At 56.9% G+C, this 26811-nt stretch overlaps 14 protein-coding genes across 14 annotated transcripts; 9 read left to right on the forward strand and 5 right to left on the reverse strand.

The window, feature by feature from the left end:
* Positions 1–477: 477 nt before the first annotated feature.
* ASPACDRAFT_61390 (uncharacterized protein) lies at positions 478–1799 on the forward strand (the record flags this gene model as incomplete). The annotated part of the gene is made up of 3 exons (XM_020203661.1): positions 478–632; positions 700–931; positions 1017–1799. The coding sequence occupies 3 exons, from the start codon at positions 478–480 to the stop codon at positions 1797–1799; spliced, it is 1170 nt and encodes a 389-aa protein (XP_020055005.1).
* Positions 1800–2612: 813 nt separating this feature from the next.
* On the forward strand, positions 2613–3055 carry ASPACDRAFT_61391 (uncharacterized protein; the record flags this gene model as incomplete). The annotated part of the gene is made up of 2 exons (XM_020203662.1): positions 2613–2845; positions 2929–3055. The coding sequence occupies 2 exons, from the start codon at positions 2613–2615 to the stop codon at positions 3053–3055; spliced, it is 360 nt and encodes a 119-aa protein (XP_020055006.1).
* A 431-nt stretch (positions 3056–3486) lies between these two features.
* Positions 3487–5448, reverse strand: ASPACDRAFT_121215 (uncharacterized protein). Its single transcript, XM_020196414.1, has 3 exons — positions 4948–5448; positions 4793–4896; positions 3487–4740 (listed from the first exon to the last, which is right to left on the reverse strand). The coding sequence occupies exons 1-3, from the start codon at positions 5164–5166 to the stop codon at positions 3570–3572; spliced, it is 1494 nt and encodes a 497-aa protein (XP_020055007.1). The 5' UTR covers positions 5167–5448; the 3' UTR covers positions 3487–3569.
* Positions 5449–5487: 39 nt separating this feature from the next.
* ASPACDRAFT_121216 (uncharacterized protein) lies at positions 5488–5796 on the forward strand. Its single transcript, XM_020196415.1, has one exon. It carries the CDS (start codon positions 5503–5505, stop codon positions 5752–5754), a length of 252 nt encoding a protein of 83 aa, XP_020055008.1. The 5' UTR covers positions 5488–5502; the 3' UTR covers positions 5755–5796.
* Positions 5797–6241: 445 nt separating this feature from the next.
* Positions 6242–7290, reverse strand: ASPACDRAFT_1889165 (uncharacterized protein). The gene has a single exon (XM_020198514.1). It carries the CDS (start codon positions 7217–7219, stop codon positions 6356–6358), a length of 864 nt encoding a protein of 287 aa, XP_020055009.1. The 5' UTR covers positions 7220–7290; the 3' UTR covers positions 6242–6355.
* Positions 7291–9552: 2262 nt separating this feature from the next.
* Positions 9553–11481, forward strand: ASPACDRAFT_44299 (LLM class flavin-dependent oxidoreductase; the record flags this gene model as incomplete). The annotated part of the gene is made up of 8 exons (XM_020201402.1): positions 9553–9616; positions 9677–9817; positions 9880–10090; positions 10159–10171; positions 10234–10293; positions 10353–10909; positions 10984–11161; positions 11257–11481. The coding sequence occupies 8 exons, from the start codon at positions 9553–9555 to the stop codon at positions 11479–11481; spliced, it is 1449 nt and encodes a 482-aa protein (XP_020055010.1).
* A 144-nt stretch (positions 11482–11625) lies between these two features.
* On the reverse strand, positions 11626–13095 carry ASPACDRAFT_52909 (uncharacterized protein; the record flags this gene model as incomplete). Its single annotated transcript, XM_020202671.1, has 4 exons — positions 11626–11793; positions 11891–12329; positions 12402–12656; positions 12725–13095. The coding sequence occupies 4 exons, from the start codon at positions 13093–13095 to the stop codon at positions 11626–11628; spliced, it is 1233 nt and encodes a 410-aa protein (XP_020055011.1).
* A 948-nt stretch (positions 13096–14043) lies between these two features.
* ASPACDRAFT_52910 (putative general amidase) lies at positions 14044–15784 on the forward strand (the record flags this gene model as incomplete). The annotated part of the gene is made up of 3 exons (XM_020202672.1): positions 14044–15468; positions 15531–15618; positions 15666–15784. The coding sequence occupies 3 exons, from the start codon at positions 14044–14046 to the stop codon at positions 15782–15784; spliced, it is 1632 nt and encodes a 543-aa protein (XP_020055012.1).
* Positions 15785–15849: 65 nt separating this feature from the next.
* Positions 15850–17014, reverse strand: ASPACDRAFT_52911 (magnesium transporter CorA family protein; the record flags this gene model as incomplete). Its single annotated transcript, XM_020202673.1, has 2 exons — positions 15850–16429; positions 16482–17014. 2 exons carry the CDS (start codon positions 17012–17014, stop codon positions 15850–15852), a joined length of 1113 nt encoding a protein of 370 aa, XP_020055013.1.
* Positions 17015–17380: 366 nt separating this feature from the next.
* ASPACDRAFT_121227 (Gfo/Idh/MocA family protein) lies at positions 17381–19115 on the forward strand. Its single transcript, XM_020196416.1, has one exon. It carries the CDS (start codon positions 17838–17840, stop codon positions 18921–18923), a length of 1086 nt encoding a protein of 361 aa, XP_020055014.1. The 5' UTR covers positions 17381–17837; the 3' UTR covers positions 18924–19115.
* Positions 19116–20104: 989 nt separating this feature from the next.
* Positions 20105–21035, forward strand: ASPACDRAFT_121230 (uncharacterized protein). Its single transcript, XM_020196417.1, has one exon. It carries the CDS (start codon positions 20405–20407, stop codon positions 20663–20665), a length of 261 nt encoding a protein of 86 aa, XP_020055015.1. The 5' UTR covers positions 20105–20404; the 3' UTR covers positions 20666–21035.
* ASPACDRAFT_44304 (putative RNA binding protein) lies at positions 20718–22214 on the forward strand (the record flags this gene model as incomplete). The annotated part of the gene is made up of 1 exon (XM_020201403.1): positions 20718–22214. The coding sequence occupies one exon, from the start codon at positions 20718–20720 to the stop codon at positions 22212–22214; it is 1497 nt and encodes a 498-aa protein (XP_020055016.1).
* Positions 22215–22598: 384 nt separating this feature from the next.
* On the forward strand, positions 22599–24155 carry ASPACDRAFT_30548 (uncharacterized protein; the record flags this gene model as incomplete). Its single annotated transcript, XM_020199741.1, has 3 exons — positions 22599–22709; positions 22933–23886; positions 23955–24155. 3 exons carry the CDS (start codon positions 22599–22601, stop codon positions 24153–24155), a joined length of 1266 nt encoding a protein of 421 aa, XP_020055017.1.
* A 307-nt stretch (positions 24156–24462) lies between these two features.
* ASPACDRAFT_121231 (putative MFS quinate transporter) lies at positions 24463–26578 on the reverse strand. The gene is made up of 4 exons (XM_020196418.1): positions 26257–26578; positions 26014–26203; positions 25836–25964; positions 24463–25785 (listed from the first exon to the last, which is right to left on the reverse strand). Exons 1-4 carry the CDS (start codon positions 26529–26531, stop codon positions 24706–24708), a joined length of 1674 nt encoding a protein of 557 aa, XP_020055018.1. The 5' UTR covers positions 26532–26578; the 3' UTR covers positions 24463–24705.
* Positions 26579–26811: the final 233 nt, after the last annotated feature.

A 26811-nucleotide genomic window follows, 5' to 3' on the forward strand; every position in this document is an offset into this window, starting at 1 on the left:
CAGCGCCCAAAACATATATGATGATGTGTACTAATTATTAGTGACCGTGTGTATAGATCTGGACTGCAAACGCCGAGAGGCGCCAAGGTCGGTGACTGAGGGTCATCGCCCCACATTCTCGGTGACGGCCGCCACCAGACCTGGCCTCAATCACCGACCCCGTGTTTGCTCTTCCAGTCCTTATCCTACACCAATGGGATGAATGTCTCGCATGCTCAGATGTGAGGGCGGCGGCATACAGGTGATGTGTGTCTGAGCTTAGACCCAGCTTTGATTTACAACCACTGTATCTGCGTGTGTCCTATTCAAGAGGCAAAAGGGTCTCCGCAAACTCCGGTTGCTCCCCGATGATGTCATAGTCTCATTCACGGCAGAATACTCAGTATCACTACCTAGAGAAAAGCAGGATATCATTGCTCCTTGGAATGTCAAACATCAATTCTCGACGACATCCTACAAACTTTTGACAGCACCAGAATGAAGCCAACACACGACGCCGTCGTCGTAGGCGCCGGTCCCGGGGGCATGTCTACCGTAGCGGCCTTGCTCGACGCGGGAGCTCAAAAGATCCTCTGGGTCGACCCAGCCTGGCAAGGAGGACGATTGAACAGCCTGTACCGGGAGATTTCGTCGTAAGATCTTCCCACCATCCCACATTCCGGCCAGATATGTGTCCATCTCATGCTAACGAACATCCAGAAACACGACCGTCGCAATCTACCTGAAAGCCCTCAACTCCTCCCGAACCCTGCGCTCAATCATCGACTCCACCCCGTCCCCCAATGCAGTCACAGCCCTCGAAGCCATGGACCCCAATTCCACCTGCCATCTCAGCATCGCCGGTGAAATGATCTGCATGCTGATCGAGGGGTTGCTCGCTCGCCCAGAGGTCGAGAAACTGACTGCTACAGTCGAGGAAGCGCATCTTGAAGTAGGGCCCCCCTTCACTTTCTACCCCTTTCATCCTCATCGATTCCCTAAGCAAGAACCTATAGCCAAGCTAACCGCAACCCCAGAAGAACATCTGGACCCTAACGACCACACCCCCCTCACCCAACCCGATTACAACCGCCCGCACGATCCTCAGCACCGGCGCCCACCCGCGCACCCCCACCACCCATCAAAAATATAACCCCAACCTCCACCAACTGGACCTAGACACCTGCATGCGCCGCTCCCTCCTCCCCAACCTCCTCCCCCGCAACCAACCCTCCACCATCGCCGTAATTGGCAACTCCCACTCCGGCATCCTCGTCGTGCGTAACCTCTACGAGCTCGCGCAGTCGAGCCCCAACCAACACGCCATCAAAATCCTCAACTTCCACCGCCGCCCCATCAGATACGCCATCTACACCGACGAAGGGATCATCTTCGACAACACGGGCCTCAAGGGCGCGACGGCTGAATGGGCCCGCGAAGTGTTGGAGCGATCCCCCGACCCGGAGATTGTGGAGTTCGTCGACGATGGCGAGGATGAGGAGGCAGCGTTTCGGGAGTGGTTGCCGCGGTGTACGCATGTGGTGTGGGCGGTTGGCTATGAGCGCGGCCCGATTCCAAGGGTGTATGTGGAGGGAAGGAGGGTGGATGGGAGTCTGGAGTTTGATATGCGGTCGTCGGGGTTTAGGGTCCGGGGGTGGGAGAGTGAGGAGGTGAAAGGGCTGTATGGCACGGGGATCGCGTTTCCGGAGGAGGTCGAGGATCCGGAGGGCCATGTGGAGGCTGCTGTGGGCGTGGCGAAGTTTGTGGCGTTTACGCAGAGGGTTAAGGAGGGGTGGATGGGGAGGGGTGGGGATGTGTGAGGTTGTGTGTGTGTATGAAATACCCTTCTGGTACTGGGATCATGGCTAGTCCAGTAGTCTAGTTGGGAGATAGCGGTGGATGTATACTGATTTGAGGAACTACGCAGCAGCTAGGTGATTCTCAAACACACCGAATCACTAAATATAAAATGCGGAGTATAATCAGTGAAATACGCAAACTGTATTTGTCATATCTCGTAATGGCTACATGACCACGCCAAGATCGACATTTCGCATCAGTGCAAGGTGAAAGATGGGGAGTCTGCCCAGTCTTTCGCATCGCCAAGAGACCCAATCTAAACCGATCTAGATTTCTAGGTTACCTCTATTTGTTGGACATACTATGCCAAGCATCCCACCCGATGGCCCAGACTACCGCTCGGCGGGCGTACTCGGTCGCGGATCTGCAACATGTCATAACCTTATCATCTTGCCATCCGCCCATCGCCAAGACCCGAGCACGCATCACTCTAAACAGTAGATCTGCCCAAATCACCTCACTGAACGACAGTTCCCATGGCTTAAGAGAGGTGCAGCCCTGGCTGGCAGGAGGCTGTGTAGACTGCAGATGATGATGATGATGATGATGACGATGATGATGCCCGCATACTAGAATCGAATCTAGACCCTCTGTCTCACCTGAAGCTGTTCTTCATAGTATGCTGCCAGATCTATAAAAAACCCCCCAAATCCACGCCAGAACAACGACATCCGAATAGATATCAACACACAATTCCACAACACACATACAATTTACTCCTGCCTCAGCACACCCCAAAACCCTCACAAACAAGTCACTTTCTTTCTTGCGTCATGAAATCCCCAATCTCCGCCATCGTCCTCCTTCCGCTCGCCCTGAACGCCGCAGCCGCCGCCCCGGCGGAAGACAGCAGCAGCCTCCAGGCCCGCGGCAGTGGCGGAGACAAGACTTCCAACTCCTGCCAGGTCCGCGTGTCCTACCCCTACTACAAGTTCCCCTGCGCGTCGAGCCCGGAGAACGGGACGTCCATTCTCGGGGCGACGTTCACTTCGTTCTGTTACTATGAGTATGCGCCCCTCCTTTTACGTCTGTTGGAGTTGAGCTTGAGGTGGTTGGGATTGCGATTGCTGATGATTGGATTCGGTGTAGGAACGGCGAGGAGTCCGGCAAGTGGTTCAAGACACCCCGTGGGTGGGTCAGGGATGAGGATAAGCCCAAGCGGTGCGGTATGTTCTTCATCTTCCTTGTTTTGGGTGGACAGCGAAAGGAGAAGTAGATGGGACTGAACTGGACTGGACTGGACTGGGCTGAGCTAATGGTTCCTTGCTTAGATGGATCGACTGTTGAGTGCGTGATCTAGGGCTTCGATATTGAGTCGAGGTTCTGTGGTCACGCTATGAAGGTCTAGGAGGGCTTCTGGATGGTCTCGAAAATATACGAGCCGAAGCAACCACTCTTTATACCATTGGGGGCGAGGCTGGCGACTATCCTGTTGTGTTTTTTGTTTAGCTGGTGGGAACGGTATAGTGCTTAATCATATCGTGCTACGGGGAGAAACTCTTGGGAGGAAAAGGGAGGACCTAAGTATTTGCGAATTGGAAGTTTCTCTGCAAAAGTGTTTCGTACCTATTTCCTACTGGATCTAATGTCGTTTTTTCATAAAGGATAAGGTGATATTTCAAGGAAAGAGATAATTATCAAACATAAGCTCAGACTACCCCTGCACAAAACCACAACACAACCCTCCATCCACCCCCAGAACTACCCTAAGTGCAGACCGCCAGAAAGACCTAATAAGCATACAACACCCGCTCATCCCCACCGGGCACCCTTCCCTCGCGAATCGCGCGATTCGTCCGCCGCAGCCAAACCCTTAACCCCCACGCACTCGCAATCGTCAACACCCCGAACGCTGCATTCGCCGACATGGCCACCAGATACCGCGGCCCATCGCTCTTCGGGTACAGATACGCCGTGTAGATATACGACGCATTGGCCACAACATTGACCACGGACAGCGAGGCCGCCTTCTTCTGGGGGGTCTGGCCCAGCGTCGCCGACACCCACCCCAGAATCACCGAGTTGACCGCGTACGCGCCGCTCGCGAACAGGAAGCAGGCCAGATACCGCGCGGCGGTGTTGAGTGTAATACACGCGATCACGAATCCAATCACCGCAAGCCCCATGCTCGCCGTGATGTGCCAGGTGCGCTCGTTGTAGCGGCCCGATGTCATCCCGACGATAATACTGCATACTCCGGATACGAGGTAGGGCGGGCAGGTCAGGACGAGGGTCATTGTGCGGTCGAAGCCCAGGCTGCCGACGACCGTGGGAAAGAAGTTGTTGAAGCTGCATGCGCTGAGGTGCATGTTCTGCATGAAGGCCAGGAGGTAGAGGCGTGGGTCGCGGAGGGCGTCACGGAGAGCCGTCCAGGTGCTGCTGTTTTCGGACCCGGGGGCTTCGTGGGCGACGGTGTCGCGCGTGATGCGGTCGTGGGCGAGTTGGCGCTCGGCCGGGGTGAGCCAACGCGTGGTGAGGGGGTGGTCCGGGAGCATGATGAGGCCCAGGGCCGCGATGAAAAAGGTGACCACCCCCTCAATGATGAAAAGCCATTGCCAGCCCTTCAGATTGTGTTTCTGGTCGAGAGTGGCAAAGGTCGCGGCGGCGATGAGTCCCGCTACCGCGGTGGCCACGATGTTCCCGGTGTACAGGATGGAGATGCGCAGGGCAATCTCCTTGCGCGTGTAGAACAACGACAACAGGAAGAGCGCGCCGGGGTAGAAGGGGGCTTCCGCCACGCCGAGGAAGAACCGGACCAGCACGAGCGAGACGTAGTTCTTGGTGAGGGCTGTGAGGGCGGAGACGATCGCCCAGCTGCCCATGCAGATGCTCATGAAGAGCGAGGGGCGGATCTTGGGGGAGGACATGAACATGTTCGAGGGGATCTGCATGAGCAGGTAGCTGGCAGTGGTCAGTGGGAGGGTGCTGTGGGTGCGGGACATGCTTCACGTACCCGATGAACAGGATCGAGATGCAGGTGTTGTATTGCGTCCCGACCAGGTGGAGGTCTTCCTCGAGGTTATTGAGACGCGCGTTGGCGATGGCATTGCGGTCCAGCTAGATGATTGATTAGTGAGGACCATCCTGGTACTGGGATCGATCACTAACATAATTCAGAAAATACATCATCCACAGAATGGGCATGATTCGCAGGTCCAGCTTGCGGACGAGACGGATTTCCACCTCATCGGTCTTGGCCGTGGCTCCCGAGTAATCGCCCCCCTTTGCATCAAGCAGCTCAGAAGACTTGATGTCTTCCACGTGCACATTGCTGGTCTTCTGCGCCTCGAGGGCGAGATCGGTCTTCTCTGAGGTCTGCGTGGCCATCGCTATTTTTCAGGAGTGCGTTGGTTCTAATTGAGGTCAAGGAGAGGAGTGCATGGCAGTAGTAGACCTGCAAGGCCTGACTATCGATTTATACCCATGTCTTGCGCATCTCTACCGGTGAAGGAAACACCGTAGACAATCTCAGGGTCGACAAAGTACCCGTGAACATGGGTGTATCCACCGTGGAATTGTCGCAGCTGTCACCCCAGATTTCCCCCGCAATCCCCACAGAAACGCGGGGAGGCCCAGAATTCCGGGGGAGACTTAGTCCGGGTATACGCCACGTGCCGGGACATCCTCTGGCATGCAAGGCAATACGAGACGGAGAGCCTTGGCATGGCTTGGATGCTTGGCTGGCACGGGGGGCGAAAACCCTCTTCTTTTGGATGCTGGGCCAGTGGTACTCGTGGATTACATCTGCCTCAATCGGATAACGAGCTGTCAATTTCGATTGATATATCGGCATGGTATTGGCAATGGTTTATGCTTAAAGCCTTAATTTGTGAGATACAGCTCTGCGTCCGGGTATTTTGTATGAGACAAAGTCAGAGGTTGGAAGGTCGATGGTATCTTGAGTCTTTCCAATAACGGCGATACGGGATAGAGTGATTAAAACGATGTAGTGAGGTTTGTAGGCTTTAGCCTTCTCGAGAATTTCAGCTAGCGTGTCATATGTTGAACCAAACCCTGATGGCACCACAGAGTTCCGGGTCTGAACGCAGACTTGGCATGGGCGGAGATGTTATCCTCCGGGTGGCGCAATAACCTGTTGTTTAACGACGACAAAGTTACCTCAAGGATCGGTTGCCACTCGCTTGAATGAACTCAGATACATGTTGATAATGATTGAGATGAAGCCATTGGGCATGGGCAAATCCCGCCTCATACTTTCTAGATTAGTGCTCGTCTAATGTGCAAGAATCGCCACTCCATCTAGCCACAAAATGCTACAAGTAGTACTGGATGCACAAGACGAGGCTTCAGATGCCTTAACGGCAGATCCAGCTTGTTTGATGCGGCCAGATTCAGGTGGCAGCCTTGACCTGGCCAGTTGACCTGGGTGCAGTAGAAGGATGCAGATTAGCATACAACAATTCTCTCATTGTCCTAGGCAGTTTACTCGAGGACCCTAGCAGCTCCTTATATAATACATTGCTTCGCCGAACAACCACACATTACTACAGGAATCTCACCAAAAGGCCTGCAATACTACCATTGCCATGCCTATCGCCAGTGGATTAGTAAGCGAGAGGCCAGCAGGCGCAGAATTCTCGCTGCTGGTAGACGAGGCCGCGGTTTTATCGGCAATTTCAGTACCCGTAGAGCCCGTAGTAGTAGCTACAGTTCCAGTGCCCGTAGCAGATGACGAAAGCGCGGACGATGAATACGACGCCTTGGGACACACGTTGTTGTAGACGTACTGCTCCGGATCACCGCTGCAAGTAGTCGCAGACCCCGCGTCGTAGGTCCCGTTCGGGTAGATCCAGCAGTTGCCCGAGGCATACGTCGAGTTGTCTGCATTCTCCGGGTTGAAGACAACGTAGCTGCAGGAATCGGCCCCCGCACATAGACTCAAGCAGTCCGGTGCACCGGTGCTGGTCACACAGTCGTCAAAGCAGTCGCTGGGCGCCGGGTACCCGCAGACCGAGGCGACAGCGGTGGGAGTCGCGGTGGCGGCGCAGGCGCCAGCCGTGGTCGTGGTTGCGCTCCCGCCCGAACACACGGGTTCGTCGTAGACAGACAGGTAGGGACTGCTGCAGTCGGAACTGCCTTCGCTCGCGTTGTAGGATTGCCCCGGGTACAGCCAGCATGTGCCGGATCCGGTGGTAGGGTTGCCAGCGGCGAAGATCACAAAGCTGCACGGAGGGTGGGCGTTGCAGTAATCCCAGCAGTTGGCCGTGCTCTCGCTGGCGACAGCGAAGTCGTCGCCGGGTTCCGGGTAGCTGCAGAGAGTCGTGATGAGGGAAGCTGTACAGGTTGCTGCGGCGGCAGTGGAGGTGGTGGACGTAGAGGTAGTGGAGGAAGCAGTGGCCGCTAGGGCCCGTGGTACCATCAGGGCGGTAGCGACCTAGCAGTAAACAGCTTTCATTTTTTGCTCGTTGCAGGCGAAGTCCGTAAGTAGGATTGGGAAGTGGATGTGTTCAAAGTAGGAGGAATGGTTAGTATTTAACATTTAAATAGGACCGTTAACTAGCTACTACTAGCTACTAGCTAGGTAGGTAGAAAGGGGTAACAAGCTGTGTTAACCAACCATCATACAGACTAGCAGGAACAAGCCCTGGGCGTAGTAGATGAACGGTGGAGAAGTCTTACATGCTACTGGGCACTTGAAGCCTCAAAGGACGATGTCGGTTCCCTTGAAATAACTGATTGGAGGATGGAAAGAACCAGGGCCGACTCGGCTAAAGTGGGGTCGGGGATCGGGGCTGAGTGATACCCCCGATCAGGCCAAGGGCAGATGAAGCGGAATGGTCAGGGTCCCTAATATGTGATAGCGTTGCGCTAGTCAGGGCCGGTGTTGAATAGCCCCCTGCATCAATCTTGGAGGATACGGAGTGCCCAATGATGTTTGAGAATCTGCTTTTACCTGTGGGGGCTGTTCTGTGTGCCCTTCCGCCGCGCGCCCTGAGTATGTTCACGTGCCATTTGTGAATGTAAATGGGCCTGAGTATATACACGAGTCCAGATGTGGATTACTAACTAGAAGCTGTGATGTGAGCCTGGATACTTACCGTGCTTACAATTTTAGGATTATAAAAGTGCTTTCTGGCTATAGCGCCAACTTTGGTGGATTTTGTTTCTATCTTTGCTCTTTTCTTTCAAGGCTTGGCAGATTTCAATGGAAGCTAGTGTTAGGCTACAAACATTGCAACCTTTTACAATAGCAGATGTGAATCAATGCAGAGTTTAGAGATTCAACCTCCCTTCACTAACTTCTCAGACAACCTGATTGCTTATAGTAAGGACTGCTTGTGATGAGACCGAGTGATTTTTCCGATCATATAAATTGCTTTGGGACTCAACCCCAAGCGCTTCCATCATTGTCCGGATGAAGTCTTTGACCTGCAACTTGATATACTGAAACTTTCGCATTCTCTCCCATATAGGATTTTTTTTCTCTTATACATTAGCCGTATTACTGCATTGTAGAATGCTGTGTATTAAGAGATCGCCCTAGAGTTTGCGGTGAAGGTGACTTGGTGGCGTCTTGAGGATGGAAGCATGGTTCACCTGTGGCTATAGTCAGCCCCGGAAAGCTATTTATCACGAGTGTTCGCTTTGAATGTATCTCTGGTGGTTTAGAACTGTCAGAAGAGTATATCTCGTTGTTTATACCCAGTGTTGGATCGGAGGTCTTGGAATAAGTATCAGCCTGCATTGGCAACAATAGGTATGAGTAAACAACAGGGACCCGTTAATCAGCAGTAGATAACAGCAGCCATGAGCGAATTCAAGGAGGGACCTAGATCTGCCAGGGTCAGTCCTTTACAGCAGTGTTTAGAATCGGTCATACAGCAGGGGACTGAAGATATTAATGCATGATGTCCATTTGGAATAATTTGTTGAGACTCTTTCGTGGATCTGTTTAAGCTATGTCCGTTTACAGTAGATGTTGACTACCAGTCAAATCATATGTGGCAGTACGCATCGCGATCGAGATTCACACAGCGCCATGCACCACCTTCTCCAGAAAGACTCTCTATATAAACAATAGCAGATTCTTTCAGCCTTATACAACTCCTAAGCATGGTTCCGATGCATAGAACTCGGCATCATGGCAAAAAGGCTTCACGTTGGTGAAATAGCGTCACGACCCTTAAGGGCGGCCAGATGCACGTTGTGCACCCACTTAGCGTGATCAGCAAACTTATTATACAATCACATATTCACATTAGGTGCTTTGGCAAGCCAAAATTGAGCTACAGTGATTTCTCGGCCGACATGGAGCTGTACCTGCCCGCAATGCAGCAAAAGTGTTGGAGGGGCATTGCGTGACCGGGCCGCGCGCTGGCGGCATCGACCCAAAAGTAGGGCAATGCATTGGTCGCAGCTCAGCGGAAGCTCAGCCCTAATCACTGCATCCACTAAGCTATCCAATACATCCCTGATCTTCTTGAGCATTGCTCTCGGGTAGATATCTTAGTCGTAGGTACAAGTGCATCTATCGCCCGACACCTACTCACCATACTGTACCCCAGAGCCGGGAATGACCCTTACTCCCCTCGTTATCACGCCATCCCGGCCCACATTGATGCTACGCACGCAGATCAACCGCGACAACGACCAAACAATATAAAAGTCTCGATAGGATCGCTTCTGGCTGCATCGTTACGGCCTGACTTTGGGAATTGACATTAACATTCTCACCATAACCCAACCACCACAATGACATCCATCGAGCCCGCGCGCCCGCGCAAATCCCTCATCCTCAACGCCTTCGTTGAGATGTGTAGGTCCCTCTTCTTCTCCTCTATCCTCCACCTCATGAACAGAAGCTGACTCCTCAAAGGCAGTGGACACCAATCGCCGGGTCTGTGGCGCCACCCCGAGGACGAATCGCACCGCTTCAACGACATCGAGCATTGGACGGAGCTGGCACAGCTGCTGGAGGCGGCTAAGTTCCACGGGATCTTTATCGCGGATGTTCTAGGTAGTCTCTCCTTCACGTTTCCATTCAACAGACTAGAATGTTCAAAGCTAAGAAAGTGCCAGGCGGCTATGACGTGTACAAGGGCCCCCGCAACTTGGGGCCGGCGATCGCCTCGGGCGCGCAGTGGCCGGTCAACGAGCCGCTGGCGGTCGTGCCTGCGATGGCGGCGGTGACGAAGAGCATCGGGTTCGGGGTGACGGTGGCGACGACGTACGAGCAGCCGTACCACCTGGCGCGGCGGCTGTCGACGGTGGATCATCTGACCAAGGGGCGGTAGGATCCCCTTTGCTCTCTGCAGTCATTTAGGGGTGTTTACGTTCCTAGCTAACTGGGTTGAGTAGTGTCGGGTGGAATGTACGCATCCTCCATCTCCTCATCTTCTTCTGCCCAAGGAAAAGGCATCTAATGAGAAATAGGTAGTAACAGGGTACCTCGACTCGGCCGCCCGCAATTTAGGTCTCACCGAACAGCCCCAGGTAGCCCAAGCCCTTCCGAATCAACCCCAGCCCCAGCCCCAGACACTAACAAAGTCCAGCACGACACCCGCTACGCCACAGCCGAAGAATACCTGCGCGTGACCTACAAACTCTGGGAATCCTCCTGGCGCGACGACGCGGTGCAGCTCTCCCGGACCACGGGGATCTACACCTCCCCGGAGCTGGTCCGGCCCATCAACCACACCGGCCCCAACTTCACCGTCCCCGGACCGCACCTCTGCCAGCCGTCTCCGCAGCGCACGCCCGTCATCCTGCAAGCGGGGACGTCCAAATCCGGTAAGCTGTTCGCGGCGCAGCACGCGGAGGCGATCTTCGTGGCGGGCCACTCGCCCTCCGTCGTCAAGAATAACATCGCTGAGATCAGGGAGCTGGCCGCCTCGCAATTTGGGCGGGACGGCACGAGCATCAAGTTCCTGGCGTTGCTGTGTCCCGTTCTCGGGGCGACGGAGGAGGAGGCCCGCAACACGTTCAAAGAGTATCAGAGCTACGGGGATGTGGAAGGGGCGTTGGCGTTGTTTGGCGGGTGGACGGGGATTGATTTGAGTCAGTATGGCGAGGAGGAGGAGTTGCGCGGGGTGCAGAGTAATGCTATTCGGTAATTTCCAATCCTTCCTTCCTTTCTATGTTGGTTGATTGGGAGGGGATGCTGATGGTGGTGTGTGTGTACAGGTCTGCCGTGGAAGGCTGGTCGAAAGCCACCCCGGAAGTGGCCAAGTGGACCAAGGCCACCGTCGGCCGCCATATCACCGTCGGCGGGCTGGGGGCGACGCCTGTGGGCACGCCGGCGCAGGTGGCCGATGAGATGGAGCGGTGGGTCGCCGAGGCGGATGTCGATGGATTTAATTTGGTATGTCTTGCTTGCTTGCACTTCACTTATTTCCCCGTGGGCTGTGGATCAGGGGGTGAGGGTAGGGGTAGGGTAAACAAGGCTAACAGCACCAGGCATACGCCATCAAACCCGGCTCGTTCAAGGATATCATCGACCTGCTGCTGCCGGAGCTGCGGAAACGGGGTCTCTTCTGGGAGGACTACGCGGTGCCGCGGGGCACGTATCGCGAGAACCTGTACGGCCGGAGGGGCCAGACGGGGCCGCCGGAAGGCCATCCCGCCGCCAAGTATCGGTGGCGTGCTGGGGTGGCGGCGGAGGAGCATCAGATTCCGGAGTGATTCGTCTAGATCGACATTACAATGTCTGTGGATGAGATTTATTGCATGGTTGTGAAAGTAGTGAAATATGTCTATTGCATGCTGTTTTAAGGAAAATCTCTAGCAGTCTATGGATTTAGCTCTGGGTTTCATCCTACCCCGGATTCAAACCCTCTTCCCCAATTTCGCGCTGGTCTTCACCCGAATCCCCAATGACAGCACCGTCGCCGCTAGCGCCATGAAACCCGCGTACAGAATGGCCGGCCGATACGCCTTCGTGCCTGCCCCCTCACCCCCCGACGCATCGAGAATGTATCCTGCAATCGGCGAGCCCTGCCACCTTGTCAGTAGCCGTCCCCTCACTCCCCAGACTCACCCCATTCTGCTTTCAGAAGAAGAAAAGCAAAGAGGAATTGAAGGCAAGACTCACAAGAAGATAACCCCCCGCCCACCCGGTAACAATCATCCCCATCGCGACGCCCACGCGCGCGGACCCAAACACATTCCCAACCACCGTAGGGATCGTCGAGAAGAACCCCCCATTCGACATGCCGTTAATGACCACAAAGACGATGAGCGGGCCGATAGACGTCGACACGGGCCAGATGATCAACATACTCAAGGCAGAGAGCAGCAGCGAGCCGAACAGCGTGTTCAACGGACCGATGGTGTCGCTGGCGAAGCCGCACGTGAGGCGGCCCAGGGCGGAGGAGAAGTTGAAGGCGGCGACGACGCCGGCGCCGGCCGTGGAGCCCATGCCCAGGGCGTTGACGTAGAGGGGCAGGAAGAAGGGGGGCACCAGCAAGGGGAAGGTGGCGATGGCGCCGACGGCGAAGAGGAGGCAGAAGCGGAGGTCGCGGAAGAGGCGCCTACAATACATTCAAGCATTAGATCGGGGGGGGTGGGAGTTGGCTAGGGTTAGGGAGAGAGGGGGTTCTCACCACTCGACAAACGCAGCCCGCGGGATGGGAACGCGCTGCTGCACCATCCACGCGGCGGGCAGCCCCGTGGCCAAGGTCATGAAGCCGATCACCCGGAAGGTCCAGGCGGTGCCGACGCTATTGAGCAGGGCGTTGATGAGGAAGCTGAGCGCGGTGCCGCCGAGGCCGCCGGCCGCGTAGACGATCCCGTTGGCAGTGCCGCGCTTGGCCTTGAAGTACTGCGCAGGGATCGTCGAGACGACCATGAAACACATACTAAAACCTATTAGCCATCGCCATCGCTATACCTTTTCTCCTCCGAGAAGAGCCGGTGGCAAACCAACCTAATCCCCACCCCAAACACGACCCCCTGCGTGACAAACAACCCCGCAACACTGCGGTACGAGAACCCGCTGAGAATCGACCCCAGCCCCAAGCAAAATACTCCCAGCATCGCGCTGGTCTGCGTGCCTAGCTTCCGGATCAGCTGCGCGTTGGCGATCCCCAAAAACGAGATGCAGGCTGTCGCCAGTGACCCCACGAACGCCAGCGTCGACGCCGCCGCCAGGCCCTCCCCCACCAGCGCCGCCTGCAGCACCCCCCAGCAGTACGAGGTCCCGATCACCCACCACGTCAGCACCGCGCACGCCCCGATCACGAGCCACCCGCGTCCGCCGTCGGGGACCTCGGCGTCCGCCTGCGCGGACGCTTGCATGATCGCGTCGGTGGCGGAGGTTGGGGCCGCGGAGGGGAGTTTGGGCGCGCGCGACTCCAGCTCGATTGCGGGGGCAGTTTGCCATTCTACGGCTGTTGAGGTTGAGGTTGAGGCCATTTTGCTGGGCTGTGGAGGATGGGGTGTAGGTACTGAGGGTTGTGTCAGTGTAGGTGAGGGTTGTCGGGGCTGTCTGGTGATGAGCAGCCTGAGGTACTGTCCGGCCACCAGATGAAGTTGAATTTGAATGTGACTGCACTTCGGTGATGAAGAGAAACCTGGAGGTTGAAGAATGCACAGAAAGACTCGCGATGATTCACATCTCGTCGGTTACCCTCGGTGGCCCACCCCGAAACCTGGGTCTGGGGTGCAAAATTGGAAAAGTGGAGCATGTCATGGTAAGGGCGTGGACGATGCACGACACGGCAGAATCATATACAGAGTTTTCAGACCAGCAGTTTTTCATGGCTTGTAGACTATTCTGGACTGATCTACTGCATAGAAACGAGCCAATGATAGAAATAAAGTAGGGAGGTCTAGAATGTCCATTTGGTCCATCAACAAGGTTGCATGAGATTTTCAGTATACATTCACAAGCTGTGCATAATTACTCATCCGGGCATGTGAATGCACATCTGCCTGCTATACTTTGTTAACATGCGAGGCATACACCCTCATTCCAAGTTGATCGCTACTCTGCAAAGGAGATATAAGAGGATAAGACTGGTCTGCACAAAGTAAATCCAGAGTCAACTCATGTCAGTACCCCTCGACGCTAGGTGACATCACCCTCGCATTGGCCGTCTCGCCGACGCCAGCTCAACCCCTCTTCACCCCGCACGCCATTCACCCCGTTCATCCTTTACAACCACTGTACTGCACCTACACCTACCCCCGTCCCCATCCTAAACCTCATACTTACACATTCACAACCACCAACAACAACACACCATGACCACCCCAGCCTGGCAACAAAAAGTCCAAGCCAAGCAAGCCGAAGCACTGGCCAAGATCCCCGCCGAATGGCGCCTGCCCGCCGCCCTCCTAGCCACCGCCTCCCCCATCTCCCCCGAGAATGTCCTCTCCATCCCGCGTAAGAGCGGGCTCCTGAGCTCGCGCGAGCTGGCCATCACCGAGACCGCAGATGCCACGACGCTCCTCGCCCAACTGGCGGACGGCACCTACACCGCCGTCGAAGTGACAACAGCCTTCAGCAAGCGCGCCGCCATCGCGCAGCAACTGACCAACTGCCTCACGGAGACGATGTTCGACCAAGCGCACGCCCGCGCAAAGGAGCTAGACAGGCACCTCGCAACAACCGGACAGCCCGTCGGCCCGTTGCACGGGCTACCCGTCAGCGTAAAGGATATGTTCCACGTGGCCGGGGTGGCCTCAACGCTGGGCTACGTCGCATTCCTGGACCGACCCGTCCAAAAGGCCAACACGCCGCTGGTCGACGTGCTGCTCGCCGCCGGCGCCATCATCTACGTCAAGACCAACGTTCCACAAACGCTGATGACCGCCGACTCGCACAACAACGTCTTCGGCCGCGTGCTCAACCCGCACCGCCGCACGCTGACCGCCGGCGGCAGCTCGGGCGGCGAGGGCGCCCTCGTCGCCCTCCGCGGGTCGCTGCTGGGCGTCGCCACCGATATCGCGGGCTCGATCCGCATCCCCGCGCACTGCTGCGGCTTGGTCGGGTTCAAGCCCTCGATGGGCCGTGTGCCCCACGCCGGGGTGATGAGTCCCAGCGTCGCGGGGTATCTTTCCGGGATTTCCCCGGTGATCGGGCCCATCTGTCACTCCGTCCGTGATGCGAATCTGTTCATGAAGACCGTCTGTGATGTGCCTCCTTATGACTTCGATGATGCCGCGTTAGGCATACCGTGGGCTGTGTCCGACCAAAACGAAGGCGAGAAGCTGCGGATCGGGCTGTTCACGGCGCACCCGGGTCTGCCGCTGCACCCAAACATCGCGCGGAACCTTCATCGGGCGGCCGATAAGCTCGCTGCTGCGGGCCACGGGGTTGTGGATATCACTACGCAGTTCCCGGACATGGAGGATGGGAATGAGATCGCCTTCGGGCTGTTCGGCCTCGACGCTGACCGGACAGCGTTATCGCATCTGGATGCAGCGGGGGAGCCGCACGTTCCGTCCGTGGGGATTGTCAATGGATCCAACACGACAAACCCTGCGCCAACCTTGCGCGATCTATTCAGGCTGACCGCCCGAAAGGCGGAGATCACTGCGCAGACGCGCCGGGTGTTCGTAGAGAAGAAGCTGGATGTGATCCTGGCGCCGGCGTACCAGAGCTGCGCCCTGCCGCATGATACGTACAGTCATGCGTGGTATACAGTGTTTTGGAATTTGGTGGATGTATGTTCTACTCTAACATCCTTGTCCTGGCACGAGGGAGATTGGGTGCTGATCGCGTACAGAGACCGAGCTGCGTGCTGCCGTTCGGCAGGTCAGATGCTGCTGCGGATCGGGAATGGTTCAGACAGGATGCAGTATATCGACCCCCTTGTAAGTGTTCCATCCACCGCTATGACACTCCAATTGATGGGATGCAGATCGACCGGAGGAAGTGGAAGGTGCGCCTTGTCATGTGCAGTTGGTCGGACGGCGGCTGAGGGAAGAGGTGCTGGCACGACAGGCGGAGTTGGTAGAGGCGGTTCTGAGGAATGACTAGGCGGTTGCAGGCTGGTCAATGCATAGGGTGTGGATGGCTGTCGTAGCTTGCTATTCTCTGGTAGATTATCGATCAAATAACCTCATTCTCTTAGCCACAAGCAGAAACAGCACAATCAAAACCAGGATAACCCCAATAATCCCATACCACCACGCCAGGCCTCCAGGCGACTTGCCAGGCACCATGACGTTCATCCCAAAAAGCCCTGTGATAAACTGCATCGGCACGATCGTCGACGCCACGACGGTCAACCGACTCAGCGCCGTAGCGATTTCATTGCGCATGCGCCCGGAGTCGAAGTGCAGCTGCGACAGATATTTCGACTGCGACCGCGAGAGCATCTGCTCCGCCTGCTCCAGATTGGCCATCATGGTCAGCACGTGGTCGCGGATGTCACTGAGATACAGAGCCACCTGGGTCGACGTAGCCGCCAGCGCATCACAGTGGCGCGCAAAACACCGGATCACATCCGTCTTGTCATGCAGCAGCTGTCGGATCTGAATCACCTCCTTGCGCCACTTGTAGATCTGCTGCAAAGCCAGTCCAATCTCGTCCGGGCGGGTCACGGCAATGTGGTCTTCCATCAGGTCGACACCGGTCTCCACGCGAGCAATGAACGGGGCAAAGCCGTCGACAATCGCGTCACTAGGAGAGTAGAGTTAGCGTTGAAGAAGGAAATACGGGGAGGGGGTCGTACATGATAGCATAGCAAATCCAATCACTGGTCAGCGCCAAATGGCTCCGGTGTTCCTTGATACGATTCCGGACGTGGTCAGCGTGCAAGCTGGTGCCGAAGTTGAAACTGAGCACCCCCTCCGGGAAGACAACAGCGTAGAGGTTGTGGGAGACGATACACACGCCGTCGTCGGTCTTGCGGGAACTGGGCGGTCGCAATGAGAGGAAGTAGTAGGACTCGAAGAGCTCGATCTTTTCGCGCGTCTCACGCTGCGTGATGTCCTCGACGGTCAGCGGGTGGAGACCGAAGCTCCGCGCGAGGGTCTCGATGTCCTCATCGGAGGCGGCGGTCACGTCCAGCCACCAGAGGCCATTATGGACGCCCGTCTCGAGCAGAGCTACCACTGGGTTGTATATGCCACAGAGATCATCCAGGCTGGGCGCATGAACAAAGAAGTCCAGCTTGGTGGTGAAGAAGTTCAGGGAAGAGGATTCTTTCGCGGCCGGGGCGGCCGAGTCGTCCGCCGGGCGGAAATCCGGGGTCGACGCGGCCATGATCGGCCTCGTCAGCCTTTTAGTCGGGTGTGAAAGATGAAGTGGTGAGGGGCATCAACAGTTTTTCGCTGCACACAACGATCAGGGGCATTCTGACCGGACTGTCATCCCTTGTGTGAAGTCAGAGAGGAGAAAGGTTGCAGTAAAGACAGACGGGAGAGTGGCAGTGTCGATGCCAAGAGGAGACTCTGAAGAGGGAAGCCAAGACTTTTCCGTGGTACCAAAAGCAATAAACAATGCAACAGTGCAAACACCCGACCGGGCCCGGCGCCTGAGGCATCGCCCCCGACTCGGCGCCGGTTTGGCGGGCCCGGCTTTTGCGGGGGACGGTGACTGCTCTCGGCACTTGCTTTTCTTTTTCACTTTCTGCTTGGTACCATCACTTCAAAAGTGGTTGGTAACTTATACATGAGATACCTACAATCTCGGTGTCTCTGTTAATCGTTCCTTTTGATCCTATGATACCATTCCTCATCATCACAACGAAGACATATCCATTTACTGCAGCTGCCTCAAGATCCAAGGTTGAGTACATATACTATGGCATATATGCTTTGTACACCCCGGCTAAGAGCTCATCCCCAGATCTCGTTTAGCCACTAGGTCTAGACACAACTCGTCCCTGCCTCTGTCTATCCCAATCTCTATCCGATTATCCGGAGACACAAAGGTCGGTGAGTCAGACACGTCATGGAACGGCCCACTCCAGGGTCCATCGGTTACCCCGGACCCAACTGCGTGGACGAGGTATAACTAGCTGCTCCCCGGCTGCTCTGCCCCTGCGACTCTTCCTTCGAACAACCACATCCCCAAACCCTTCAGTATGCCATTCAATATCATCATCGTCGGGGCCGGCCTCATTGGCCCCCGTCACGCCCAAACCGTCCAGGCCAACCCCAACACCAACCTCCTTGCCCTGGTGGATCCCTCCCCCAACGCTGTCCAAACGGCCGAGACCCTGCAGACAGCCTACTTCCCCTCCGTGGCCGCCCTCCTGGCCAGCCCCTCCACCCCGCGCCCCGACGCAGCCATCGTCTGCACTCCCAACCACACGCACATCCCCATTGCCACAGACCTCCTGGCGCAGGGCATCCACGTCCTGCTAGAGAAGCCCATCAGCGACGACCCAGCAACCGCCCGCGCCCTGCTCTCCACCCTCACCCTGTCATCTCCGAAACTGCTCATCGGCCACCACCGCCGCTTCAACCCCTACATCACCGCCACAAAGCAGCTCCTCTCCAGCGACGCGCTGGGGCCGCTCATCGCGCTCAACGGCCTCTGGACCCTGTACAAACCCGAGAGCTACTTCGCCCCACCGGGCGACTGGCGCCGCAGCACCACCACGGGCGGCGGGGTGCTGTCCATTAACCTGATCCACGACGTCGACCTACTACACTACCTCTTCGGCCCGATCACGCGGGTCTTCGCCGAGCAAACACCCTCCACGCGGCCGTCCCCCCCGCACGATGCCGAAGAAGGCGCCGCGATCACTTTGCGGTTCGCCTCCGGCGTGGTAGGCACTTTCCTGGTGTGCGATGCCACGCCGGCGCCGTGGAGCTTCGAGGCCGGCACCGGCGAGAACCCACTCATCCCGCAGGTTCAGGGCCAAGGCGGCGAAGGGTTCTACCGGATCTTTGGGCAGAAGGGGTCGTTGAGCGTCCCGGACATGCGGCTGTGGAGCTACGAGGGCCGCGCGCAGCGCAGTTGGAACGAGGAGTTGGCGGTGGAGCAGGCGGCGGTGGACACGACGCAGACGCCGTTCGCGCTGCAGCTGGCGCATTTTGTAGAGGTGCTGGAGGGGAAGGTTGAGCCAGTGTGTTCGGGGGCAGAGGCGTTGCGGGCGTTGGATGTGGTGGACGCGATCGGACGGGCGTTGCGGACGGGGCAGGTGGTGGATGTGGAGAATTAGTATCGGTCAGAATAGTTGTGACTGTAGTATAGTCAGTTCGTATAATGCCATTATCTGCTTAACCAGCTAAGAGCCCGTGTCGACTCCTCTTCGCAGAAAACACAATCATCCGCCATCACTCTTGGACTAGTGAGTAGCAAGGATCGTGGCTCAGCAACTGCGCCAACCCTCCCCCAATTCACAATATTCCCGTCCACCTTCACCACCATCCATAGCCCACAAACCAACACTGCAAGAAAAGTATGCACCGGACCGATCCGCCATGCAACCAACACCCAGCTTACAATTTGCCCACACATACGACCAGTCAACCCAACAACCCCCTCTCCCCCCCAACCCCATCGGTGATTGGCCAGGATCCCATCCCCTTAAACGCCACACCACGAGGCTGTGGCTGCGATACGAACTGTGGCTCGGGCAGGGCAGGTCAGGTCAGGCACAACGGACCCCTATACCTTACCGCAAGGACTATATACAGTATACGGAAGATCATAATCGCTGCCTGATAATCCTTTCTTCCAGATTCTTTCCCGTTAATCTATACGGAGTCGAATAGTAGCTGAGGTAGCTTGGGTTATGACAGTGTATGGGCAGGCAAGAGTCAGGGACCAAGCGATCCCAGCCAACCAACCAACCATCAAGCGTCTAGGGATTGGTTCTGTTGGTGGCTGCAGGCTGCCGCGGGTGCAGCCTGTGCAGGGACGGAGGCAGGTTCTTCTTCCATCTTCGCTCCAGCAATAAGACTAAGAGAGAGATAATGAGGAGGCTCTTCTGGTGTACTACGTAATGCATGTGATTATCTCAGTGTGTATCCTGGTAATTCCTTCACCGCTCAAATAAACAAATAAGACGAACTGTAAAAAAAAAAAAAGAAAGAAAGAAAGAAACAAAAAAGAAACAAAAAAAGGCTGGTGATGTCATGTCATCTGGTTACTGCAATTGCCCGGGTGACTCGGGCTGGATGATAGGAGGGTCAGAAAGAGAGAGCCCGGGTGACCTCCACTTGCACTGCACTGCACTGCACCGCACTTTTTCCATCATTCGCTAACTTACCTACTGTAGTAAGTACTAACTACCTCTTTCGTAAGGCTGGTACTTCCAGCAATATGCCGAGCACTCACCGGAAATCCCACAATACGAAGTAGACATGAATGACTCCCGTCTAGCTTGGAATAGGTATGGTCTGGTGCCTGGGTACTATACCTACGCCTACCTTCTCCTACCTACACCTGCTCAGCCACACGAAGGCTGGAGAGGAAAACAAAAAGAGCCCAGGGCTCGAATCCGGTGATCTCCCGTTCCATGTGCTCTGGGTGATGGGGCAGGAGATATAATGTCTTTGACTCTTCCCCTTGTTTATGGACTGGAACCCACTCTTTATCTCTTTTGTCTTTTGATTCCCTAACCACCTGAACCAACCTATGCCTCGTATGTTCTGCTCCTTTCTCTATCAGGCGCGGTGAACCCATGACTTCTACCACATGTCGCCCGGGACTGAACAACAAGAGTTGGTTGCTTTCACGCTCACCCCCGTTGTCCTTGTTGCGACAACGCCGCTGTCTACACAAAGAGATCGGATGCCACGCCTATTGTCCCCACTGCTCTACGATGCCGGTGCGTGTTCTTTGTCTGTGAGGGCAGGTTTCAGTTGCGAGTCTGCCCCCGGCAAGTATATCTGGCCGCCCTACGGCCCTTCGGCTAGAAAAAATCAGCATCATATTTGGATTACCTACCTGTCATAGAGTAATTTCCCACCCAGTACACGGCAGGTCGGAGAGAGAGTCTCTGCTAATCATGTGCCATATCAGAGAAACTATCGAAGTCCTTCCGGGGGGGATTAGGCGCATCGAGCGCAAGGTGAAGCGCTGTCCCCGAGGCTGGATCAGACTCTGCCGCAAAGAAACGCGGACCAGTATCGAACGAGATTGCCGCGAGGTGCCAGTAAACACGACTATGAGGGGCCTAGACGACCCGCACGGTATGCCGAGGCCACTCACCCGCAGACGTAGTGGAAGCTTCAAATTTCGGTTTCCCTTTCTCCGACGGCAGCCGGACTCGTCGGACGATGAACTGAGGCGGCCGCTGCCACTCCGGCGGCCGCGCGGCCGGCCCTGGCAACGCACGCCCGTCGTGGTCGACCCTCCCCGTCGCCCTGAGCCCCAGCTGGTGTCGCCCATGAGACCCAAGACTTCGTACAGATCGACGCCCTCGCGATCACCACCGGCGATTCACTTTGCCGCCCCACGTCCAGGAGCGCGAGCTCTGCGTGAGGAACGCCTGCCCCGAGGGCGTCCTCGACCCGTCACACCGTCACCTGTGGGACTTCCCTCGATCCCTCCCAAGCGGAGACGGCTGACACGAGCTTTCAAGCAGATCTTCGTCACTCAACCCAGACGACCCACATCTCCAATCACGATGGATCCAGAAGTGGTACATCGCCCGAGCCCTTCGCATAAGAATCGTCTGACGCGTGCAATCAAACAGGTATTCCGGCCTCGTTCTCGCTCTCAACCCGCCCGACCGGCAGTGGAGTTGGAGATCCGCCAACCCCGGTCTCAAGCCGCCCGGGTCATTTCACCCGTTCCACCCATTCCCCCGCGACGGACCCGACCCCCGCGGCCGCGCTCTCCTGTGGCGGAGCGGGAGCCCATCCGCAAGACGCGCTCCACGCCAGGGATGCCGCGACTCCGGACTGCTTCTCCGCACCAGAGCAGTCGAAGCATGACCCCGACGCGCCATGTCCACTTCGCCGAGAATCTGGAGCAGGTCCCGCCTAGCTCGAGCGAGAACAGCCCGGTGGAGGACACGACGACGGGCAGTTCCGGGGAGGACAGCCCCACGCGCCCGAGCACGATGCGCCCCCCACCAAGCAGAATCCCCATCCGCCCGATGAACCGCCGCAGTCGCTCCTTGGACACCAACGCCAGCCGTGGCCGCATGGCATCCCGAGATCCGGCCCGTCCTCGCACGGCCTCGCCTTATCCCACGCGTCTGGACTCACGGGCTCGACCCACGCCATCGACGTCCCGATCGCACACGCTGCAGCAGGCACGACCGCGCATTATTCAGGAGGGAAGGCGGGATCTGAGGGAGCGAGGATCTCGGTTATTGAGGACTGCGTTTGCGCGTCGGAGCGACGAGGCTGTGAGGAGTCCGCGCATGGTGCATCGACGGACCCGACCGCGCACGCGCGCTTCGATGACGGATTGTTGGCCGATGTTTCCGAGCGATGAGCGGATTGCGGACGAAGACGATCGGAGTGGAGGGTCGAGGTTGGGACGATGGCAGTAGTTGGCTTTGGTTGTTGGCTTTGCAGGTGTTTTGTGGGACGTATATGTCTTTCGGTCTTTCGTTCAGTCATCTGTGTTGTGGTTTTCCTATGTTTAATTGTTGGAATTTCGGAGGAAAGGCCGACCCCGCATGTGACCCCGCACGTGATGGGGTTACCTCGGCAGCGGCTCAGCGGCTACAGGCGGGCGGAGGCGGACTTCATTCATTTAATGTCTGGATATACCTACCTCAAGAGTTACCCTCACCCTGCTTCTTCTTGACTTACACTTACCCTCACTCTAATAACTCTCCTACTTCATTCATAATACCATTCTCACAAATCTATTCTTTTTCTCTCGCTTGTCATTCATCCGCCCTCTCATCATGCAGCGCACCACTCGTGTGATGCGGGCCCTCCCCGCACGCCCTCAGTTCCAGCGCGCCTTCCACACCACCCGGCCCTCTCAGATCGAAGAAGCCTATATTCTGAGTGCAGCCCGCACGCCAACTGCAAAGGTGGGCTGAGAATCCTATAGTCCTGCATTCCATCTGCCTACTTGAACAATTCTCACTCACCTGCCACCCTTAACGATCATGGGGGAGACCCCCATACTCCCCCCTCTTTACCATCACCATGCCCCCCACCCACATCCCCAAACCTCAACCTCAAGCACATGGGGGAAAACCACCAAAACACACCCTTTTCTTCCACCGCTAACACCACCCCAACCCCAACCAGTTCAACGGCCCCTTCGCCAACATCTCCGCCCCCCACCTCGGCGCAACCGCCATCCGCGCCGCAGTCCACAAATCCGGGGTCCCCATCCCCGAATTCACAGACCTATACATGGGCAACGTCCTCTCCGCCAACATCGGCCAGTCACCCGCGCGACAAGCCGCCATCTTCGCCGACCTCCCACCCTCCCTCGACTGCACGACGATCAACAAGGTCTGTGCCTCGGGCCTGAAAGCCGTGGCACTAGCCGCCCAAAACATCCAGCTGGGGCTCTCCCGCGCCCAGATCGCCGGCGGAATGGAGAACATGTCGCGGGTCCCGTACTACCTGCCGCGGAGCGCGCAGCTGCCACCATTCGGGGAGATCAAGCTGGAGGACGGGCTGATCAAAGACGGGCTGTGGGACGTGTACAACCAGATCCACATGGGCATCTGCGCCGAGACGACGGCCAAGAAGCACGGGGTCAGCCGGGAGGCGCAGGACGACTATGCGATCCGCAGCTACGAGCGCGCGCAGGCCGCGTGGCAGTCCGGCAGGTTTGCGGCGGAGGTGGTCCCCGTTACCATCAAGGATAAGAAAGGCAAGGAGACGGTCGTGGACACGGACGAGGGGTTCGAGAATCTGAGGGCTGATAAGCTGCGCGCGCTGAAGCCGGCGTTCCTGCGCGATGGGTCGGGGACTGTCACCGCGGGCAACGCGAGTACCATGAACGACGGCGCGTCGGCGCTGGTGCTCGGCTCGAGGGATCTGGCCAGGGAGTATGCGGGCGATGGGAGCAACCCCGTGTTGGCGCGGGTGGTCGCCGCGGCGGATGCGGCGGTCGATCCGGTGGATTTCCCGGTCGCGCCGGCCAAGGCCGTGCCCATTGCGTTGCGGCGCGCGGGGATTTCCAAGGAGCAGGTGGCGGTGTGGGAGTTCAATGAGGCGTTTGCAGCCGTGATTAAGGCGAATGAGAAGGTACGTCTACGTTTACGTTTTAGGTTCGCTATCTGGCGCGGAAGAGGCTATCGTGCTAACGGAACTAGATCCTCGGCCTAGAGAACGCGAGGGTCAACCCCCTCGGCGGCGCGATCTCGCTCGGCCATGCGCTCGGCAGCTCCGGGTCGCGCATCCTGGTCACCCTGCTGCACCAGCTGCAGCCGGGCGAGTATGGCGTCGCCGCTATTTGTAATGGGGGCGGTGCGGCGACGGCGATGGTGGTGCAGCGCGTCGAGAGGGTGGAGTAGATACTATAGCTGTGTACTGTACAAGATGCAATGACATGGTCTGACAGCAAGACTTGATTTTAAATAAGTATCGCGGCTGGGGTTGACGTACATGGGCGTTGAGCGCAACGACGAACCAGCTTCGCTTCATGTACACTCTTGTTGGAAAGAGACGAAATGTGGGACTAATGCTAGCTTCACGTGGAAATGTGGTGGATGTAGTTCGCTTGCAGTCAGTGATGGGGTTGTAGACGAATTGTGGAAGGGGGGTTGGGGGTTGGGGGATTGGAATGTAGCCGTGGTGCTCTGCTTAAGGATTGGTTCTCATGCACAGGTATATGTGTTGCATTTCGTCTTGTATAGGCAGTAGTTATGGTATCTTAGATTGAGACATGCCTACGTAGAGGACCTACCGACCTATTTCTGGTGGGACCTGGTGGTAAGCACCAGAGGCTAACGGCCAGCCACTCGAGACTCTGATTCGATAAGTCCGCAAGTGAGAAGATAGACAGACCCAAAAGGATTCTGTATCAGCCCAAAGACCACCACCTCACCTCTCATTCCAACAAAATCAGACCTTGGCCGCCACATCCGCCCGCTCCTCGTGCGTTGCGGTCCCGAAATGCTCGTCCGCGTGCTCCTGCTTCTCGCTGATGACCAGATCGCGCTGCTCAGCGTCGCGGTTCCCATACCGCCCGATTTTGTACCACGGCAACTCGAACAAGCGATCCATACTCTCCAGACTGCGTCCCGCCGTCTCGGGGACACTGAACCACACCCACACCCCGCCTAGCACGGTGACAGCAGCGAAGAACCAGAAGGTGCCTTTGGGGGTGATGCCGCCGGCGGTGGTGGCGAGCAGCATGTTGGGCACGGCGCGCGAGTTGCCGTACTGATTCACAAAGTGGAGGGTCATGGCGGCCGAGGTGGCGAGGGCGCGGATGCGCAGCGGGAACAGCTCCGCCGTCAGCAGGTACTGCATCGAGTTCCAGCCCAGGGCCCAGCCGACGCCCGAGATGTAGATCATGGCGATCGCGCCGCGGCTGATCCCCTTTTTCGAGTCCGGGAGGACGAAGGCGTCGTCGATGCCCATTTGGGGCACGTCAGTCAGGAACGCCGCGATGTAGACCATTGCGATCCCCTGGAGGGTGATGCCTAGCAGCAGGGCGCGTTTGCGACCGATCACGTCGACGAGGAAGAGTGCGCAGATGATGGCGGCCACGAGCTTGACGATGCCGAAGACGGCGGTCACGAGGAGGGACTCGTTGGAGCCGGTGATCCCTAGGAGTTTGAAGAGATCCGGCGCGTACAGTGTGATTGAGCCCGCGCCGGACCACTGCGACAGAAGCTGGGCCATGGCGGCTAGGTAGAGGCGGTATAGGTTGCTCGGGATGAGGAAGGCCTCTTTGAGGATGCCAAGCCAGCCGGCGCCCATGGTGGCTTCTAGCTCGGCCTGGTGGGCTTGTTGGATGGCGGTTATCTCTCGCACGACATACTCGTGGTCTTGTGGGAGGTTGCGGATGCGCGAGAGGTTACGCAGGGCTTGTTCGGGTTTGCCTTTCTTGATCAGGAATCGGGGGGATTCGTATTGGAGGAACGAGAGGATGATGATCAGACCGGCGAAGATGATGTGTAAACTGGTGGGGATTTCCTACGACCAGTCAGTTTCATCGCAGTCATAGAAAGTGGGTGGTGGCATACCCATCGTTTGTGGGTGTTGTCCCCAAGGTTCACTTGGCAGCCGTAGTTGGTGAAGTAGGCGAGCACAATGCCGAGATAGACGAATCCGGTAAAGACACAGGTACACAAGCCTCGGATAGATGCAGGCGCCTCCAACGGGTTAGTCGGGTTCGCAATCCATGGCCTGGCCATCACTCACAATCTCAGCCAGGTAAACGGGTCCCACCACGACCGTTTGTCCTACGCCCAACCCGGCCACAAAGCGACCGGCATAGATCGCACCCAGGTTGCCATTGGCTCCCATAAAGATGGCAATACCGATGATCCACAAGACACACAGTTGGCGAGTAGCCCAAATGCGTCCAATGCGGTCACAAACGAGGAAAGCGCTGAACAGCATATGAGAGATGAACCACTGCGTTGGTTGGGCCAGAAGACTTACAAAAGAGCACCACCGACCGACCCAATCTGCACCATAGCGGACACATTCGCCTTGATGTTGGTCTGTTCGACCGCGCTATATGAGCTGTAATGGATGGTGCGTTTGAAGTCGGCGGAGTTGAAAGCGCCCGAGATCAACCCCTCGTCCACCCCGCGAGCAGCGCCCATCAGGCCAAAGGAGAGAACGGCGAACCATAGCTTCCAATTGAAGATCTCCTTTGGGTCGCCGAGGTTCCTCAGACGGAAGATATTGACCGGTTTCTTGGAACCAGCCATCGTAGGGCACACAGGCGCAATCAGCTAGAGTACTGTTTGGACAGAAAGGTATGATGGAAGTGGAAACATTGGAGTGCGTCTCATTGCGTTTATATAGGGTCAAAGCGCGGATGCACCCCGAGAGAGCGATGAGCGTGTACCACACCAACTACGGTAGTGTGGGGTGCATCGGAATGAGCGAGAAGTTTGTGAATGAGAGACACCAATCATCGTGATCGTCTGACCAACTTGCCTCTGTGAACGCATGGGCTCGAGGAGGAAACGCAGGTTGCCGAGCGTG

This window comes from Aspergillus aculeatus (assembly GCF_001890905.1).
Source record: "Aspergillus aculeatus ATCC 16872 unplaced genomic scaffold ASPACscaffold_10, whole genome shotgun sequence".
In the NCBI taxonomy this organism is placed as follows: domain Eukaryota; kingdom Fungi; phylum Ascomycota; class Eurotiomycetes; order Eurotiales; family Aspergillaceae; genus Aspergillus; species Aspergillus aculeatus.